Below are 22,529 nucleotides of genomic sequence, written 5' to 3'. Positions count from 1 at the left end.
AATATCTTGTTTTCATAAACATTTCCTAGTACTCGCTTTTCACGACATAGTTAAAAGTTTCTCAAATTAGAAAAAATTGTTGGACATTCAAAAAAGAATAGTTTCAGTTGTTGACTTGTGGTGCTTAGTTTGTTTCAATTTAAAACTTAACGGTTAGTTAAGTATATGTAATGAATGAAGCCATTCAAGCAGCTGTGATTGCGTATCGTGTGAAGTGATTTGTGAAGTGAGAAGTTGTTGCCATGGGTCGAGGATGCTCATTGACCCCCTCCCGTCCTGGTTGCTGCACGCTGCTGCATTTGTCGGAAGACAACGCGCGATTTGTGCTGCTTGCCGTCGTGATGGTGCTCTACATGCTGGGTGGTGCTGCCATGTTCCAGTTTCTGGAGGAGACATCGGAGCTGCAGAGGTCGAGCGACTTCTGGAAGCTCTACGAGGAGTTCAAGGTTCGCCTGGAGAACGGGACAGTGGAGATGGATCGAGTGCTTGAGTTGCTCTACGCTTATGGGAACGCTACCTCCGATGGTATCATCCATAAGAGGAGAAGATGGGATTTTGCTGGGAGCTTCCACTTCGTGGGAACCATTGTTTCTACCATTGGTAAGTAGCCAGTTACCAATTCCAATTCACCAGTTTATATAACAGAGCAATTCCAGAGGTTACTGACACTTTAGACGCAGTCATATTTATGTATATGATTCAATAAAGAAAATATAACCCAGTAAATTTATAAATAGTAGTCTTTCTTCTTGCATAGCAAGATTTCTTCAAATGTATCTCCCAACACTACAGGATGGGCTAACCACTTGACCGCTCAGGAGCGAGCGCAGGTTGTAGCACGCTACGAGGCGTGAAATTCAGTGATTGCTGTGCAACTGAGCCAGTGGTCATATGACAGTTATTGTCTCCGGCCGGATAGTTGCATTTCTGCCCTTCTCTGTACGCCACTACCTATGCACAGCAATCACCGAATTCCACGTCTCGTAGTGTGGCGCAATCTGCGCTCGCTGCTGGCCGATCAAGTGGTTAGTCATCTTACTGTAAAGATAACCAAATATCATCGTATTGTGAAATTCGTATACACATATGTAATCATATTCTATAATGTATATGTACAGAAAGTTTTATTCAGGTTGCTTAAAATTTACAAAAGCTACAGCAAATTTTGAATGCCTAGTTATTTCTCGCCCACCCTGTACATAAACATAAATTTGAAGGTAGACTGATACAATTGACAACCAATGAATCTTGATTTTCTGAATCATGTTATTGGTACAGTACTTGATTAGGTAATATTTACAGATAAATTTCAGAGTTTAGAAACACATATATTGTATATTTGCAGTCTATGGATGTTCTCCTTTAAATCAATATACACTATAATTTTGACCATCAAGGTTGATATTTTTTTCTGAAATTGCTCTATAAGAATAATACATATTAGGCTGAGAATATACTGCTATAAATGATTGGGACGATAAAAGTAAATTGAAAAATGTATACTCAAAGATTCTAATGAAGCACACATGTTCATTATTGTGAATTTTAAATATTGATCTTCAAAGTAAAACTGCACGTTTATTATAACTGAGATCTCAATCTCGAGCATACAGCACTGTTATATAAAAATATATTCGCAATGCATCGTAATCGACGACGTAAAAACTAGCAACAAAGAAAACATGCTCCATTGACAACCTTTGAGAATAGAAATCTTGAGATTGTGAAGTCCAGGCCTTTTCATGTTGGATACAACTTAAAGAAATTACTCAATTAAGGAAGTAGGTCTAAAATGGCGTTCAGATACAGAATTTTCAAAATATGATATTGTAAGTTCTTTCTAATGTTTTTTGTCATGATCTTCGATTACCAAGAAATGAAAGAGAAGGGAAATCATCTACGTCATTCTTATATCATTCCGCCACATGCCCAAATGCCTAGTACTCCATTCAGTCTATTTTAAATGTTACATCTATTGTGTTCCTGCGCTATATTTAATCATGTGTCATTGTAACAATGAACAGATCTAAAGCTCTCCATTAATGAGAAAGATGATAGCGTACATAACCTTATTATCAGCAATAATTTGATACACGCCAACCAAAGTAATATAAACAAAGGAATATGTAATATATTTCTACTACAGTACGTGTCTGATAAAATCAATTGAGTCTTCAATCATAATTGTCATTATTTTTTCTATTTTTATCTTTGTTTTACTAATCTTGGTCGACGGTATTCGAATGGGTCTATTTTACGGTTTCAATGAGTTTGTGACTTCATAACAGGCTAATATTTTCAAATTAAAGAAAATATAGCAAACAATAAAAATACCGAGCACGAGCGGAATGGCGATTTTCTGAAAAGTTTTGGTGTCCTCTACGGTGTTTCAGGGCGAAAGGGATTTCTCAGAAAAAAACATTTAACAAGAAAAATTGATCGTGCGGCACTTTTCTTACAGATCTCCTAATTTGAAGCCAATTTTGTAAACAAAATGTATGAGATACCATATTCTAATTAGGGTTCCTAAACAACTATTTTTTTATCACATCACTGTAGTTTATTCTTCTTCTTTGTAAGCTCTTCGCACTCGCATGCTATTCTGTCATGTGTATGCTTCATTTCTGAATGGCATGGAGTTTTCTAGCTTATTATTTTCTTCCTTTAGAAATCGTATTGTAATTTGAGGGTCCGTTTTTGACCTCCTTATTTCCTTACTTGACTGTGAATTACTTTCCTTGTTATGGTTGATGAATATCCATTGTTCCTCACTGTTTCTGTCTCTAGATTAGACAATGGACTCTGCATTTTTCTCTAGTTTATTTTAGTTTGGTTTTAAGTTCACTTTATGCACAGATAAGCTAATCGGGACTGGGTCTACAGTTTAAAGTGTGATGCAAACCGCTGCGTAATGTGCCTACAACGTGTACCGAACCCTGGACCCCTTACATTACAAGTTGATGACGTCACCACTACGTCTTTGTGGAGGCTTCAGTTAATTCTAGTCTTGGCGTGGTTTGATTTATAGTGCAAGTATCTCCCATTGCATCTAAGAATGGATGAAAGTTATTTTGATTCCTTTCAAATGTGAAGCTGTTAGATGGATGCTACATTTCCAGGGGAAATCTGGTGCTGTGTGTTCACATTTTGCAAATCAGTAAAAAATAAGTTGTAAAATGATTTGCTTCCAAATCAGTCAAAAACTACATTTCTATAGCATAAAATTGGTTTATTATACCCAAACTAATAAACAATATGACGGATATTTTCAAGCATGTTAGATTTTGAGGGAAAACAAAAGCTTGAAATTTTTAGGATATATTCATGGGCCAATTTTAAAATGAATATTTAAGCTATATTATAAAAGAAAGCAAATACTTTTTCTTTATTTATTTCTTTACTCTTCTTAAGACGGCGAATTTTTCCGGAACGAAAAATCTTGGAAATTTTCATCTGATGTTCAGGGATACTTGGTGAACACATCCTAGAAAGTTTAGTTTTCTTATTAACTTTGTTCAGGCTTGGGATACAATTCGTCAAAATGCACCGTCCAACTTCTGATCCAGTTTGCTTCAGTATGGAAGCAACTATAGAGACTTCCATTTCATTATTATCGGCTTTCATTATATGGAGGAAAATGACATATACGTGTATGTTCTGAAGTTACTGTCTTTCAATAGAGGCATTTTAAACGTAACGACCGCAACATGATCGTCTTCAGATCAGAGGAAGACCAAAGCTTCTGATCCACCCTGTGCTACCACGAAGACAATCTAGGACTGAAGGCTACTGGAGAGAGGGAAAGAATAGGAAATGCCCGATGGGCGTGTTGATAATTGCGAACTCCTGTTCCGGCAATCCTTCCGGATCGCTGCTGCGGCCTGCGATCCAAGTTGCCCATTTAGGGACTCTCTCGAGAACGTGCTTCATCTGGAGAGGTCGCCTAGACCAACTTGCTCTCTGCGTTAAAGGCGACCTCCCCTTTCCGTCCGCCGAAAATGTCGCTTCAGTGAGGACCATTCTTTCGGATGAAATGGGAAAGGGACTCGTTATCAGCGCAAGCAGGTCCCAACGAAAAGTACGTGAATTTAGTCTGAAGATTCTTCTTTACTTCTGGTCGAGTTGTGAAGTCTCTTCTTCTGGATTCAAAATTAAACTTCGATATCAAGATGCTTTGTGATAACCAATGTGTCATGAACGCAATAGTACTTAAAATTTAATTTCTCATAAAGTGATTTTATATATACGTATAGAGGCTATATATATATATATATATATATATATATATATACATACATATACATACATACATACATACATAAATACATACATATAATATTATACCAAAAATAGGCCAAAATTAGACGTTAAAAATAGTTCGAAGTGAAAAATATTAAGGGCATCTTCTGAAATACATTGAAGAAAAATCTCCCTCAAATCTGATCGTTGGTTCCCTGCGATTTTAAAAATATGTCCGCCATTTTAAATTGTTTTATAAGCATTCATTAAATTCGTCATAGCATCTAACCTACTAAAATTACATGCACATTTTGTTGTGTTGTAGCTCTGGAAATTGGCTTCTGAGCAAGTACTAAAATAGTATAGGAAAGAATACATCTTCATATAAACTTGAAAATAAATATTCCCATTTTATGAAGGAGAATTCAGGATATTTAGTTTCTGAAGGTTAAAAGGAAGCTTTCATAGGATAGGGTTTTAAAAAAATACTGTAGATGCCAAATGCCATATTAATATACACACATGTGGCGTATTATTAACATTAATTGGCACCATTTATAATCCACTCATACCAATTATTTATATGTATGAGTGTGTGGAGTATCTGTATTTGTTATAAGCATTTTTAAGTCCTATTTCGTTTACAATACGCTCAGTTTAGTAAAGAAGAGCGAGTTTTTGTTGTATTTTTTCGCATACCTCCAAATTGAAGTCATTCCGTCAACTGATGTTCGTTCACTGTCTTTTAACCGACTCACCCGTACACTAAAAAAAATGGCTGGTGTTAATGTGACACACAGAGTGGTTTCAGGAAGTCCATGCCACATTTTGGTCAACTTTTAACTTCAATTGTGTCAGATGCCACACAGATAAATACCGTGCGTCCATTTCGATCTGCAGCCGAGAGATCGGGAGAAGCGTGGCGGGCGGCGCTGACGGAGATGCCGACATTTGCGGCCTGTAATGCCCGCTTATTTTTATAGACATATGCAGACATTTATATAAATATTGCAAAACGAGCACTAACCTGTGTTCTAACACGCAAAAGTTCTTCTGTAATTCATCCAAGTTCTGCTCTTATATACACAAATAAATACGCTATAGAAACGATGTTAAGAGCCACAGATAATAAAGCATTTTAATCATAGTTTTGACCAGTAACGTCCTGTTTAAGTTTATATCCTTGAAAGAGTTTTGTGGCCATGGGAATCGTTTGGAGGTTTCGAATGTGCAACACTGTATCAGGATTACACTGCAGACGAAACCGATAAAAGTGAATGGTTTTCGTGAGCTTCCTTGCAATCCGAAATATCCGAGCTCGAGTTTTTTGTTCCTTCGCGACTAGATGAAGACAGAGTTGTAAATATAGTGGCGAGCAATGTAAACCAAGAGCGTGTTAATTTCGTACTGTGCGCAAGAGTGTTATTGTTGGTTACTAGCAGTTACTTGTTTGTGTTATTGTAGTGCTTATGTGTGACGTGTCAGTGAGACGATTGGAATGCCAGCCGCAAGATTCACGTTAGAACAAAGATTTTTTATGTATGACACGTACGTGAAAACAAACTCGTGTCGAGACGTGTGTAGGTAATTTGTACAGAAATTCCCAGGCGTTTCAACTCCACACAGAGATACGGTTAGACATCTTGTCCTTAAATTACGAGAAACTGTATCGTTAAACTTTAAAACACCTAAGCAAAAACGACGGATTCTAACCGAAGCAAAACTCGATGATATTGGTGCAGCGTTAGAACGTTCTCCAAACAAACCTCTACGCCGTGTTTCACAAGAGGTGGGCGTGTCAAAATCATCGGCACTAAGCTACTAAAATTAAAACCATACTCTTATAACACAGGTTAGTGCTCGTTTTGCAATATTTATATAAATGTCTGCATATGTCCATAAAAATAAGCGGGCATTTCAGGCCGCAAATGTCGGCATCTCCGTCAGCGCCACCCGCCACGCTTCTCCCGATCTCTCGGCTGCAGATCGAAATGGACGCACGGTAGTTGTAATCAATACGACTTTAACAGCACGGATAATCAACGTTGACAAAAGCCCGATCTCTCAAAGAACCAACTTCAAATTCTACTTTTGTCTTGTACCTCGAGAAGCAGGAAGGGTTATATGAACCCGTTGAACCAACCGCCACGGCAAAGTCTAACGGTCGCCGCTGGGTAGCAAACAACGAGCTATATATATATATATATATATATATATATATATATATATATATATATATATATATATATATATAAAAACACTAAAGAGGGTCTAAACCGGTTTTCACGCGGCCAAGCTGTGGCCATTTGAAGACGCGGCAGCCACATCTTGAGTGGTCAAAACATTGCGTGTTTACGAAGGAAGTGCACGATGCCAAAGGTGTGTTCAGCGAACAACTGCACAAATACAAGTGATATAACAAAATGAACATTACATATTTTTTAATTAATTATTTTATTACTGTTATTTATTATATTTTGAAGTATAGCAAGTAGAATTCGCAAGAGAAAAGAGGGAAATTTCTGATTTGTTATGCCCATCCTTGTAAAGTTGTCGTTCCGAAAGCAACCTCAGTTTACTTCAAAGAAAGTTCCGAAATATCAGTTTTCCCCCTAACAACCGCATGTCAGGTCCACGTGGAGTACAATAAATCGCCCCCTGAAACCTTTCCCACCAATAGCGTCCGTCCAAGAACTGACAGCTCTCGTCAAGACCACGTGGACTAAATGAGATGTTGCTAATTCAGTTTCTTTAGAGATTTTTGAACGCAAAGTTGCGGTTGCGTTATCTTTGCTAGGTTGTGTTATTGTGTTTTGCTATTCTTTTATGCCATATAAAAACCATGGGAGTAAAACGTCACAGTGAACAAATGGATGTCTAAACACTGCAGGTAAAATTGACAACAGAGCTTTGCCGAAAAACAGGTGGTGGCTCGAAACCAGATACGGTTCCGTTCGGCTTCCTCTGGGGTTCTGTCAAATATGCCGAACTGGTGATACGTTCAAGACTAGTATTACCTAGGTAGTGTTGCCCACGAGACGAGACGCGAGACGAGACTTTGGTCTGTCCCGTCTCGTCTCGTGAAAATGCTGTCTCGTGTCTCGTGTCAAAATATTCGTTTGTCCCGTCTCGTGTCCCGTCTCGTCTCGTCCCGTCTCGTTTTGTCTCGTCTCGTCTCGTAAACGTGATCCGGGATATCATGCCAACAAAAGTCAAAAGTAGCAGAAACACGAAATATTTTTCCGGAAAGTGGGATAAAGCTCCAAATATTTTACCCATTGCGTGGTGAGAATAAATAAGGTTCGTTAATCATGAGGACATTAATATTAAAAATGCAGTTTGTTGGTTACTGATTGCTAGGTATCTTATGAAATCTACCTTGTGGTTTTTCTGGCTTCCATACAAGAGTACTCTTTTCATTACTGCTATTCCTTTTGGAAGTTTTGAAATGTTTTCCACTAGACCTTCTTTCTTTCTGAATGTCGAACTTCCGTGCACTATGAAAATGTACATTTCTTCCTTAAATTCTAAGCTTGGCGCTCGGGAGCAACAAAAAAGTTTTTAAATGTGTAGTACGAACACAAAAGACTATTTAAAATTTCAATACTTAGTATATTACAAATAGAAAGCATTTATTGTTTTTAATATTGTTAAACATTTTCTATGACATAAGTTTCAAAAAGTGTTTCTTTGTGATATTGTGCTTTTTCTTATGCTCAGCTTATGACGGACATACTTCTTTGTTTTCTCTTTAGCCTCTAAGTCAGATACCACCACCGCTTGATCTAATTTATCCTTCGGCAGGCACGCATCTAGAAATATATGTCGGGGGAGGGTGTCCGAGCCAAGTGTTTCAGAAAAAATGATGATAATAACATTAACGACAACAATTATGCAAATGTTTAAATTAATACATTAATATAATTCATAGGTCTATTCACTTGAATATGTAAATTAATCAATTCTATTATTGTTATTACATGAAATGTTACAAAGATTGTAGAAGAATAGTAATATAACAGCACGAATATTAGCTAATAACTAGCTTACGTGTAGTTAAGATCGCCTAAATTTGCATAAAAACAACTGTCCTGCCAAGAAGTTTAATGTCAAAAAAGGTGATGAATTGAATATTTGCTAAATAACAAAAAAGGATGTTAAGTCCACTTGACGAAAAATAAAATTCCTGATTAATATTTTATTCTCATTATTATAAGTAGTAGTGTACAGTGGTGGAAAAAAGTTCTTCCCCATAAGACTTTAATGGCAGTAAATAATGCCGGAAGGATAGGCAACACACATTGCACCATTAGGTGATCGGGTGATTCTGTCTGTCTCAAGAGCAACTCGTCTTTCATGCAAAAGCCAACAGGCACAGGAAACGTAAGAACGTCACGTGACTTGTCAGGTGGAATGTTGTTAGTCAGATAATCGCCTTTTCTCAAGCCAGGTCGCAGAACCGACAAGAGCTACACGTTATATGTCCGAAAATGATTCGCCTAAAAACGTTGAACGAAACGTTAAAACAATTATTGCCTTAATTACATAGGCTACTATACTATATGTGCCGCAGTAGCTCAGTCATTAGGGCGTTTTATTACCATGCGAGAGATCTGGGTTCGATCACCGACATGGGAGAATCTGGATTTTGTCCACCTGTTCAAGCTGCTCCGGTGCCCACCCAGCGTCGTATAAAGTGGGTGCCTGGAGAAAACTGTGGGGAAGAGAGGGGGGGTAAGGCGGCCAGGGACGTGCTGCTGATCACATCATCCCCACCTTACGTCTGATGAAGAAAGCTTGGGGCCTTATTTCCACACTCCCTATACGCCTTCATGGCTTGGTGTATAGCACAAGGTAGAACTTTGCTTTTTAATTTACTATACACCCCGATTTTGTCGGAACAGAACTTCCCAATCTCCACGTGGGGTTTCTTCCAAGTTCCGTAGGGATGTGAATAGGCTCCAATTTTTCTTGACACAATTCATACATGTTATATTTCGTTATAAAAACAACAGCCGATATCTTTTGTGTGCGTGTGTGTGTGTGGGGGGGGGGGGGTATAATCCAAACATGTGAGGTGATCTTCTCCCACTCAGAAAGAAATCTCAATTCCACAGACTGAAAATGTAGCACTTTCTACATCTTAGCATGCAAATATCTAGTAGCAAAGTAATGTGTGGAAAGAGAAAAATTAACGATTTGGAACGCCACAATGGAAATTTCGTATTTTTTTTTCAATTTGTATTGACATTCATAATATTCATTAACAATCCCAATATTGACAAAATAATAGCTTAGTCGTTCTGCTACTTTTAATTCTTCATTACCGTAGTCACCGTAACTCTCTCTCTCTCTCTCTCTCTTAGCCTTTCCGATGGCGCAGTGGTTCCGGTGTCGCCTTGTAATCAAGGAGTCCCCGGTTCGATACCCGGTGGACAAACATAGTGGTTCGGATCCCACTTTAAACTATAGATACAGTCTCGATTAGACTTACTGTGCATAAAGCTGGACTTAAAATACCAAATGAAATTAAAAATAAAAATCACCGTAACTCTCTACAAAGCCAGAGAATCAAGGTTCGAAACCTGTTGAGGCTTAGATGTAGCATTGCATTCGTATCAGTACCCATCATCTTCATCGTCGTGATTATCGCAAGAGGTAAAAATGCGACACAAAAGAACCCAAACAGAAGCTTGGAATCAATCTGAATATTGGTTACGTTGGATACGTGGTAGAATTGTCTTAAAAATTACTTCTTGTGATGTAATAGGGTTTTTGATTAGAGACCATTTGTATAATGCATATCGTTGTTGCGAAGTAGTTTCACGTTCACCACACTCTTCGATTGTTTAGAAATCGTAAGGAAGAAGGATCTCTAAATTTCTGCTTTCACATGTCAATGAAACTTTAACATAAATTCAGTGTAGGTCACAAAAGAGATTTACATATTGTTATGATATCTATTAAACGTCACGAAATCTAATTCCAATAGAATACGATACTACTCCTTACGTTCCTGTAAATGTTCACCATTAGTCTGGCGAGAAAAAAAAGTAACGAAGATTTCCGTGTTTCCTTGAGCAGAGATAAGGCGCCTGCTTGTAACAAGCAAGAACCAACTCCTTCGATCAGTGACCTTCACTGCCAGAGTGACTCACAGCAGGCCTCCGCTCGTTCCAGTGTGCGTATAAAACAGGTATTTTATTTCGTTCTTTCCAATCCACAGTTATATGAAGCTAACGTTCTAATATTTTCGTAAAATATGTAGTAAACAAGTTGTATACATTATGGTCATCCAGAGTGTTGTTGCCTGCTATTTACACGCGGGAGATGGTGGTGTTGTAAACATTTCTGAACCCAAAGGTCGAGCACGAAATAATGTTGTGTAAGCATTGGAGGTAATAACAAGGTAATAGAAGTTGAAGGAATGCTGGAATAAATTATTTCAGAACTTGAGTAAAAACAGTTTTCATCACACATAGGGCTATCAGGTCACTCTTCAGCGGAAAGTAGGACAAATTGTCTCAAAACGTTGGACACAAACGCATTTGAAGTGAATATAATAGGTTACTAGGACATTGTAGCATATAACGAGAATGTGACACATCTTCAGCTCAAAAATTAATGTTGAAGTGAACGGTTGAGTTCAAAATTCCTCAACTGCTAATTAATAGCACGGCCTTATGTGCTTTCAACTTGTGTATGGAAGACAGAACGTTTTTCGTCGAGGTGGGGCCAGGAAGAGAAAATAATTCATGAATTCGGGAAGGAAAAAGTTCACAATTTCATAAACAAAGTCTGGAAGTTCTTGTTTATTGAAATGTAAAAAACTAATATACACTGGGAAAAAACAGAATCGTGTGCCTTATTTCTCCAATAAGGACTGCTTATGTAATTTCTGGAATGAAACTTGTTACTTCGGACAAATTACCAACACTTGTAGTCCCGATAAACCTTCACAAAGTAAGCATTTTTATACATATAACCGGACTTTTCCGGATCTAGAAAATCGGGAAGTAATTTCGGAGCTGGGATTGTAATTATTTTTTCTGAACATCCAGTACCAACCTTGTACACTCTTTGATTTAAACATACTTCTCCAAGGAACCACATTATCGTAGACTCCCCTCAGATTTTCTGTTTCTCCATCTAATTTGAAGTTACGTGATGCCCAAAATACGTATAAGACATTTGAGATTTCTTTCAAATTCCTTCCGGAGGCCAGACACAACTATAAAATCTAGGACACGTCCGGAAATAAGAATGATTCTTTTAACCTCTTTTTATTTTCTTATTTAGCGTCGTTTTTCTTTCACCTTTTGCTAATCGCGACGACGATTGATGAAGGGCCACTCACAAAGAACACCCATACCCACGACGGGATTCGAACACAGCACATCAGACATCGTAGCACACTGTGCTAACACTTCGTCACGGATGGAATTCTTATGTCCCTAATCGTTCCACAACCATTTTTCCTATCTTTAACTACACACGAAACATAAAGAACAATCTAAATAAACAGGTGCCAGTTCACACTAACCGTAAAAAAAAACATTTGCATGTGAAAATGCAAAATAATATTTATTTTTAGGTAGTTGTGATTTATTATTGTATATTACAGAAATATATTAGTGATAAAATGACGGAAGTAGAGGAACATCTCCAATGAAACACTCATGCCTTATGGATATTTGTATTTTTTGCCGAACAAGGTTCCGAGTTCGAGTTTCGACCAAAATGGGTTCATTGTGTATGTTCATTCATGTCTTTAATGTAATCGTAAATGATCGTGATGAATAATTTAACTTCAGTGGAAGAAAACTGAGGTAATTACTAATAATAACAAAAACAAAACAAATTTGATCTTAAAGCGCTGGCTTTGCACTGCATATTCCATCACGGGGACCATAGGCGTGCGCACAGGGAGGCAGGGGGGGGGCAAATGCCCCCTAATCATGGACGTCCGCAGATTTTTTTCCACGAAGAAACAAGCAAGGTATTTTTCCATGTGGCATATTACCCCGATAATAGTGTTGCCCCCTCAAAAGACACCTCTTGAATTTGAAATTCTCGCATTCCTGCATCCTCATTACCATAATTAATGTAAATTATTATGACTGAAATCAAATTATACATGTGAAAACGTACTCTTTGGTTGACATTCGTTTTCTAAGGGGAAGATGTGGCAATCCTGCCCCCCTTCCAGACAACTATGCCCCTATATTATTATATTTTCACCTAGAAATTTAGGATAGATGAATCTTATCGCCGTTATTAAACGATATTATACTCTTAAACAAAATTCAGTATTTTCAAGGCGATGAAAGTTCAAAGCAACTACGGGGGAACGGGGTGCAGTGGCGCAACCACAGCCCCCTCCCTCAACCTTGAACGGAAATCATTTTTAAGGGGGCAAACATGGAAGTAAAGGAAAGCAAAACTAGCAGAATGTAAGAGTAGAAGGACAAAAGGATATTAAAGATGGAATTAGTTTTTACATCTTTCTTGCATTATTTCTTCCAGACCGCCAAGAGCACCTGCGAGGGGAAGGGGCGAGGACAGAGCTACAATTGCCCCCTTGATTTCAAATTTTATACAAATATAAATACATTTTGTAAAATTTTCTTGTTCGCTTCGCTCGCAATGTCTGCTTTTCTTGCAGTCTTGTCAAGTTCAGAGCCGTAGCTAGGGGTCGGCGGGAGTTAACCCTGGACGCCAAATGATCTAAATGAAAAAAAAAAGGTAAAGAGAATAATATGGCGATTAAATCGATATTGTTTTCATTTTGCAAAAATTTGGATGTGAAAATTTATTGCGAGCGAATGCATTTTAAATTACCGAGGAGAGAAGTACTGCTGCTAAAAGGAACGCGCACATTTGAGAGACAATTTATATGATTTTTACTGTTGGTATATATGTATATGTATGTGTGTGTGTGTGAGTGTGTGTGTGTGTGTTTTATATATATGTGTGTATGCATGTATATGTGTGGCGGGTGGGGGGAGGGCTGTATATATAAACACACCCATCAATGCAATAAAATTCAAACAAGTGAGATGAAATTACGTTTATCTTTCCCGCCTGAACTATCATCAATGCTCTTGCCCCCCCTAATCAGAGGGTCTGCGCACGCCTCTGACGGGGCTGACACTTTACGTAGATGTAGACACGCTTCGTACAATTTAATGATATCGCGATTACGTAATGGATGTGCATCCAGTTAACTGAAGCCCCCAAAATTCCCATTTTATTACTAAATTCTAGATTAGCATAATATCACATAATTTACGTATTCATAATATGCGCTGCTTTGTTACACTTTGTGGATTGTTTCGTTGGTTGTTTTTTTTAAAAATAATGTTGCATTAATCAACATCAGGTTAATCGCGGCAGGCAAAGTGGAGGGAAAATGACAGTGAAGCAGAACGAGGGGGGCCTTGGTTCCCGATTTATGAAACTTTGTCTACATGCAACTGAATCGCTGCGTGAAATCGCTGGGAATGTTATTTTTTAATATCTTAATTTTGTTTATTTTATATTGCTACTCTAGCACTTGCGTCAACAAAGGCGATGAGGATGATTAATGAAGTTATGAAATGAATGATAGGACATGATGATCCATGCCTTACACAAAATTCTAAGTTGGAACTAATGAATATCGATTCGTCTTATCATTTGTCAATTGTTTTTAACTCCAATCTTTTTCAAGGACTTCTGGGTTGACAGCATGTGTGTTGCGCGATGATGATTCGATGAAAACCACCATTTCAGTGAACTTTCTTGACAATGACTCTAATATCAGTTAAGAGAAAGTTTCCTTACGAGTAGCTGTTGTTAAGAAACCAATTCCTAAAACTTTTTCTGATGGTCTCACGGCAGTCAGCTGTTGTTTGTTGTGGCTGGGCCTGGGGGTGTGACTCACGGTGCTGTCAATACTCAATTGTTCCCGAGAATCCAGGTCCGCCAGGCAAAACTAAACGACAATGTTGTTATTTGGGTTGCATAGACAACAGGCTTTAAGATGTTACGATATCGTAGGTCTCGTGGCCCAAGAACTACTTTCTCTGACTGTACATAAATCTTCATTGATACTGTCATTCAAAGCCGTATGATCGCAATAAAATCCTTGTTCGGCATAAAAAAGTAACCCTCGATTATGCTATAGAAATATATTTTTGTTTAGCTAGAGCAAGGCCCCAGGAGGATGCATGAAGCCGTTCCTGCAAAAGTGTATGTTGTACGAAGCGAAGAAACGTGACAAAACCACCACGTATGGAAGGCAAACCTGCACATATTTTATATCGCACATTTACAGAGCCGTGCCTCCTGAAGTTATAAAAATTCCAACTTCAATGATTCTTTTTGACATGCTATAGTTGAAAAAAAATATGTTTAGATGCACCAAAAGTGCATCATTATCAGATTATACATATAACATGTTATTGGAATCAACATATTTGTGTAAATTGGGTGCCTCCCCGATTACGTAGTAATAACGTCGAGGTCTTGTAATCAAGGGTCCCCGCGTTCGATACCCAATGGAGGCACAAAGTGGATCGGATCGCACTTTAAACTGTAGGTCGGTTCGCGATTTAGCCTATTTGTGAATCAAGTGGACTTGAAACCCAATATCAACCTTAAGAATATTAGAACCCACTAATTCACCCGCAGCTAAGTTAAATATCACATATCCCTCTTCATCCTCGTTCATAGACTTCCTGCAATACTCTCGTGCATGTGGGTTGCATTCCACCAGGTGCGAGAAATGTGAAGAGTTATTCTTTCCCTGTACTGCGTTATTTCTTTTCATAAGAGTAATGCTAAATTCTCGTTTTATCTGAACTTTTAAAAAATGTGCAAAATACGTCTCTATCTTTAAACAACCACCCTTTCTCATGTATGTGTAAAATAATCCCACACTGTCTCAGAAAACCTCTTCCTACGATCAAATGAAGGAAACAACTCTCAAGTCTCAACAATTATAATTTTTTGCTTAAATTTCCTATAATTTATACAAACAGTAGCACACATCACGTCCTTTGGTGCAACACTGTCCACAGCTAATGTTACTTTCCTCGTCCTAATAAATTTACTTCCAACCAGTGACGGCGTCAGGGAAATGTGACTGGGGGGGGGCGGAAGGCTGGCAACAAAATATTGTAAGGGGGCAGTCACATTAAAACGCCCGAAAACACTACACATATATATACATATATAATAATACTTATAATAATAATTATTATTACTATAATTATAATATTAACAATAATAATAATTATTATAACTAACTAACTAACTCCCTAGCTTTCTTAAACCCGAAGGTTCATGGCTGCTGCAACACAGGCCTTCCATCTTTCCCTATCTTGAGCAAGTTCTATATACTCTTTTCCATCCCTACCGATTTCCCTTAGGTCCATCTCAACGTTGTCCCTCCATCTTCGTCCTGGCCTTCCTACAGGTCTCTTACCATCAGGTTTCCCAACAAGAATCCTGTAAACTCCTCTTTCCTCTCCCATTCGTGCCACATGGCCTGCCCACCTAAGTCTTCTTGATTTAATCATTCTAATAATATCTGACCATGAATACAAATTATGTACTTCTAAATTATGTAACCTTCTCCACTCACCTGTCTCCTCATCCCTTTTAGGTCCAAAGATTTTCCTAAGGATCTTATTTTCAAATACTCTCAATTTATGTTCCTCTTTCAATGTAAGGGACCAAGTTTCACACCCATATAATACTACAGGCAAAATTACTGTTTTGTATATTTTAACTTTTAGTTTCTTAGATATTAAACGAGAAGACAAAAGTTTATGAAGAGAGAAATAACATGCATTTCCTGAATTAAGCCTACTTTTTATTTCCTCTTTAATATAATTTTCATTTGTTAATATTACTCCTAAGTATTTGAATTTGGAAACTGGTTCAAACGAGTTGTTATCAATAATTAGATTTTGATTATTACCTAACACTTGGTTTCGGCCTGTAAGCATATATTTAGTTTTCTCTTTGTTAACTTCCAAACCCATCTCTTTAGCAGTTTTGAAAAATATTTTAGCATTATTCTTAATTGTATTCACATCATCCCCCAGTAAGTCTACATCATCTGTATATGCTAACAACTGAGTCATACCATTTAATTTTATTCCTTCTTTAGTTTCTTTTACCTTCTTAACAGCATATTCTAAGGCAAAATTAAAGAGCAATGAAGATAATGCATCTCCTTGTTTTAACCCATCATGAATTGTAAATTTGTCAGACATATTAATACCAACACGAATTTTACTTTCTGTTTCACTGGTGCATATTTTTATCATACTAACAAGCTTCTTAGGTATTCCAAACTCTACTAATATATTATATAATTTATCTCTTTTGACGGAATCATACGCTTTTTTGAAATCAATGAATAGCTGATGGACATTTTGATTATATTCCCACTTTTTTCAAGTGTCTGTCTGATGTGAAAAATTTGATCTGTAGTTGATCTGTTACGTTTAAATCCACATTGATAATCACCTATAATTTAATTAGCATATGGGGTTAGTCTTGTTAAAAGAATGTTAGATAATATTTTATATGTTGTTGAGAGTAGAATAATTCCACGGTAATTATTGCAGTTCATTTTATCACCTTTTTTAAACACAGGAACAATTATGGATTCTTTCCACTGTTGAGGGATTTCTTCTTTATTCCATATTAAACAAATTAATTTATGAATTTGACATATTAATGAATTTCCACCATATTTAATTAACTCAGCTGGTATTAAATCAATGCCAGGTGCTTTGTTATTCTTTAGCCTTTTAATAGCATCTTTAACTTCAGTCAAGTTAGGTTCTGGAACTAAATGTTCTGCTGTGTGGACTTCATTTACTTCTGATTTATCTCCTACATGGACATTTAAAAGGTCATTAAAGTAGTTCTTCCATCTATTTAGAATATCGCTTGGGTCAGCTAGATAAATCACCGTCTTTATCTTTTATCAAGTTTACTTTAGGTTGCCACCCCTTTCTAAACTCATTTACACCTTTATATAAATCTCTGATATTTTTATTTTTGCTGTTTGTTTCAATTTCGTTAATTTTGCTTTTCAAGTAATCTCTTTTTTTACTTCTAAACGTGCTGTTAACTTCTCGCTTTATTCTATTATAATTGTTTAGATTTGTATCATCAGAGTTATTTAACCACCTAAGTCTAGCCTGATTTCTTATTTCTATTAGATTATGACATTCATTATCAAACCATGGCTTACTTTTTCTCGGTTTATGGTATCCTATACTTTCTTTAGCTGCTGATTCTATTGCATTACTTATGTGCTCCCAATTCTTATTTACGTCTGTTTCATTTATATTTTCATCATCATTTAAATCCTGCAAAACATCAAATCTATTTGACAGTTTAATTTGGTAATCATTCTTAATTCTTTCATCAGTAAACTTTCCTGTATCAAATTTTAGAACTTTTAGATTTTGTTGCTTATGATTTATCACTGAGAGTCTTTCTCTTAATTTAGCAATTACTAAATAATAGTCACTGGCACAGTCAGCACCTCTATGTGTACGAACGTCAATTATACTAGTATGCCTTCTCTTATCAATGAGAATATGATTTATATGATTATGAGCTTTACCATCTGGAGAAGACCAGGTATATTTATGGATATCTTTATGTTTAAAAGTGGTACTGTTCACAATTCAATTCTTTGAGGTTGCAAAAGTAATCAATCTTATACCATTATCATTACTTAATTCATGAAGACTTTCTTTACCAATCGTGGGTTTAAATGTCTCATCTTTGCCAATCTGTGCATTACAGTCACCTAACAGAATTTTCATATCATACTGAGAAAATTTATCAAAGACCTGTTCTAACTCTGTATAAAAATCATCTTTAGTATTATCATCTTTATCTTCCGTTGGTGCATGTATGTTTATTAAAATAATTTTACACCACCTACCCTTTAAAACTGCATATGATATCCTATCATTAATAAATTCTACTGTTTTAAGAGCCGAGATAATTCTATTATTTATGAAAAAGCCTGTTCCAAAATTATGATTTTCAGTACCACCATAGAAAAAAGTATAATTTTTAGTTTTAAAATTCCCTTCTTCTGGCCACCTAAATTCCTGGACAGCTACTACATCTAATTTATACTTAACTATCTCATTAACTGTACACTGAAATGCCCCAGGCCGGTAAAGGCTCAGAACATTCCAGGTGCCTAATTTAATATCCTTATTCCTAACGTAGATCTTATTATTATTATTATTATATTCATGTATGGTGTTTTGTGTTTGTCTTTTATTTAGAGTGGACGTTTACTGCCTAAATTTACTTCTTGATTACGAGTTTATCTCCACATGATTCGTTTTAATAAAGACATTAATTCTTTTTTATTCATAAGTTGCGTTGTCTCTAGTGGCCTATTTCAGTATTGGAAGACATTCATAATTTTATAATTCATCGTCTTTCTTGAGATGAAACTACTGATATAAATATTTTAGTTATAAGATAATAATATAAATGACGAAAAAATGCTTCGAAGAGTTTAATTTTCTTGCAAAATAAACGTGACGTTGGAAGAAATGAATCTTCTTAAGTATTAGAAACAATGTGAGGCACTTCTCCTGTAGGAGAATTCTGCTCTATCTGCATTGGAGAACACATTGCCCACCTTTGGTACGTCCAGGACTTGACATTTCTCCTCAATGGCAAGAACAGCCAAATGAGGCAGTTTGCATCCAGCATCCTGTTTCGAGCAAGCCTTTTCAAAGATTTTAAGAAAAACCATCTTCGTAATGCTGAAGAGTTTTGGGCAAAATTTATGTTTCACCTTTCAGGGAAATGTTATCACAGGATTAAAAAAATCAGACAAAGGTTACAGTTATCTCATAATTCAAGAAATATTCTGACCCTGGCATTACTTACTCTTACTCTTCCACTCCAACGTATGTCTGTGCTACACAATTACAGGCACCTATGGGGTTCATGGGAAGAAGTTCTTCGATTTTGATATGTACGAGAAAGAGCGAACCTGCATCCAATGATTGAAGAGTGGCAAATCCTAATAAGCATTCTTTTACCTGCCCGCGATATGTTTTGAATCGAATTTTAAGTGGATTTGCATTTTAAGGTTCACGTTCAATACATTTCCAAATAATATCCCCTCATTAACTTCAAGAGTATCGAAGAAATTCCCTTTGTTAAGGTTTGCCTCAGGCTCATCATCTCGAAATTCAAGTCCCTGAATAGTAAGAAACCGCGATGAATCCACAACAACTGACATGTAGTGTCGGGTTTTCTTCGATCACCTTTGGTCCTGGGTTCGATACCCAATGGAGGCACTTTAAACTATAAGTCCAATCCCGATTGGCTTTTCTGTGCATAAAGTGGACTTAAAACATCAAATCAACCAACCAACCAAATCTTGAATCAACTTTGAATGTATTTTAATAATTAGCGTTGTCACTAACGACCACGATCAGAATAATTTGCCCGTACTACAGATGATGTCTTGTGGTCCTGAAAATATTCGTGTTGTTTTAAAACCATCCACATTCAACACTTTTTCCCATTTCTTAAGACTGGTTAAAACTTAGGTTAATCTCGGATATTACAGGACATAAATGAATGAGAAATCACCTATGCCCAGGTCGGCGCTCGAATCTTGAACGAAAGTCACATACACATAGCTATATATATATACTAAACAAATTAATATTTGTTTATCAAATTGGTATTATAAGCAGGAAAGTGATATCATGCAGAATACACCACTTTGAAAAGGTGAAAATCGTCATACTCTTATAAATGAACTCTCTTATTATTCGATATTTAATTAACTTCAGTTGGAGGGCCCGGGGGAGGGGGTGGCGAGGTGTCTGACATGGGGCGTCCCCCTGCCTCCTCTGGCGTCGTCACTGCTTCCAACCCTCTAATAACTTCGCTGCTGATAGCCTCACCTTCGAAATGGAAGCTTGTGTGTCGGCGAATAATACAAAGCACTTGTGTTCACTGTCCCTCTTTCATTCAAAGTCTGCCGTTTTCCTTTTCAGCTTTTCCTGCAAAACTTCCTGTCAGCAAGCAAAGCAAATTACAGAATTTTTATTGCCCCTCCCTTGCATCAACCTTCATTCCTACTTTAGGCCTGGATTTATGGCACTTACCCGCTACTGCAGGTCAACCTTGCCCCTATGTTTGGCGTTTGCCCCCTGAAGCAACGGTGTCCATTGTTCAAAGCGAAACCTCTGTCAGTGAGGAACGGCGAAAAATAGTCTCGGAATACACTCTGGCCGCAAACAGGCTCCCGCCACCCTGACATTGGTGTCAGCTTCCCTCTGAAGTTTGATAAAACTACTTTGTGAAATTTGTTTAGTAACGATTGAAAATGTAGACAGTAGACACTACATGTATTTTGCTCATAAACTTGAAGGCTAAATTCACAGAATAAAAAGAACAGCTACAACATTCCTTCATCTGATTTACAGAAAGGCTAATCGGGACTGGACCCACACTTTAAAGTGGGATTCAAATCACTATGTTCCTTCACCGGGTATCGAACCCGGCACCCCTTGATTACAAGGTGACGACGCTACCACTGTACCATCGGGGAGTCCCCATAGAACAACGTTTCCTTCTACGACGATTATACAGAACTTAGTGCACTTCCTTCATTTGAAATCTCTTCTATATCAGGCTCAGTATTTCGTTATTACAATCCAAGGAATAGTATTCTCCTTAAATAAGAAATAAATAAATAAAAAAAAATGCATTGGAAATAATCTTCAAACGGACGTAAAAAAATCGAATCCAACCACCTGTAGAATGCCTGAGGGAAACAACAAGAATTTTCTCAACAAAGACATTTCCGAAATTTCCATAACATTCTAAAAATTTCGCAACCCGTGCAAATAATCACGTGGTAAAATCTTGTCATGGTTCCCTGTAAACACTAAAATCACCTAATTACTTCTTTCCATAATACCCGTATTTTCTCTTCCTCTTTAGCTCTCAGCTGTTCGGAGTGGGATAATGCAAGATTATTTGTCCTTAATTATCTCTTTCTCTTAGTCTTGCTAATATCTTGGACTCCTTAATAACTTTCCCAACAACTCCTTATCAATTTGTACTGCCATGTTTCCCACAATGTTTTTCCTACTATCTAATAACATTCACTTCTGTACACCCTTTGATGTAAAAATTAAATAATAATAATAAACCCTATCCGTCGGTCCGTTTATCTTTCCAACCTATAGAGCTGAGACTTTGTTTACAAGATAAATCTCGGACTCAGATACTCCACGATGTTTTGGCCCCTCCTTCAACCTTCTCTACCTCCCCTTTTACTTGATGTTATTCAGAATTGTATTAGTATCTGGAGTACTATCGTAACATAAAATTATTAACCGGGAATGAATTGAAAAATAAAAATTGGGAGTAACCCTGTGTTTCGAAAGAATATTGAAAATAAGTTTAGGTATTCATTCATTCATTCCTCTCTCTAGAATAGTCTTCTTTTGACTTAACACGCGCTTATCAACGTTTCTAATTGAAATACCTTTTTCCAAGCAAACAAGTATTTGCAACTGATTAAATATTTTGCTTTTATTTCTTCGAGACATTCGAGACGAGACGAGGCTTTTCAAAAGCCGTCCCGTCCCGTCTCGTGTCTCGTCTCGAAACGAGACGAGAAAGGCATTCAGTCTCGAATTTCAAAAGGCTTGTCCCGTGAGCAACACTATACCTAGGTATATCGTAAGCAGTGTCGCACGTCTACGGGTAGACAGTGTAGATCAAATATAGATCAGAGCCAGTCCAAGGGCGGAGGGGGTCAGCAACCACGAGGCCCCGTGTTTCAGAAGGCCCCACAGCAGATAAGAATATTTGTTTCTATGACGTTTTTAACGAGTTTATTGGACGCCTGTGCTCCAATTAAGCAACTAATTAACTAACTCTCTAGCCTTCTTAAACCCGAAGGTTCATGGCTGCAGCAACACAGGCCTTCCATCTTTCCCTATCTTGAGCAAGATCTATATACTCTTTTCCATCCCTACCGATTTCCCTTAGGTCCATCTCAACGTTGTCCCTCCATCTTCGTCTTGGTCTTCCTACAGGTCTCTTACCATCAGGTTTCCCAACAAGAATCCTGTAAACTCCTCTTTCCTCTCCCATTCGTGCCACTTGGCCTGCCCACCTAAGTCTTCTTGATTTAATTCCAATTAAGCAACTAATCTGATTTTTTCTGACTTAAGGGATTGTTTTTACATTCTTTAAAATATCAA

At 37.2% G+C, this 22,529-nt stretch overlaps 1 protein-coding gene across 1 annotated transcript in view; it reads left to right on the top strand.

Moving 5' to 3' along the window:
- The first annotated feature begins 242 nt into the window (after window positions 1-242).
- Window positions 243-22,529, top strand: part of LOC145985623 (potassium channel subfamily K member 13-like) — a 174,917-nt gene continuing 152,630 nt past the window's right edge. The window contains exon 1 of the mRNA XM_083119693.1: window positions 243-600. Coding sequence (XP_082975819.1) covers window positions 243-600 — 358 coding nt within the window. The remainder of the gene's footprint in view (window positions 601-22,529) is intronic.

Source organism: Lepisma saccharinum, chromosome 3 (assembly GCF_977018435.1).
Source record: "Lepisma saccharinum chromosome 3, izLepSacc3.1, whole genome shotgun sequence".
NCBI lineage: Eukaryota > Metazoa > Arthropoda > Insecta > Zygentoma > Lepismatidae > Lepisma > Lepisma saccharinum.
Note: the sequence above shows the minus strand (reverse complement) of the source record. Positions and strands in the feature narration are given on the sequence as shown.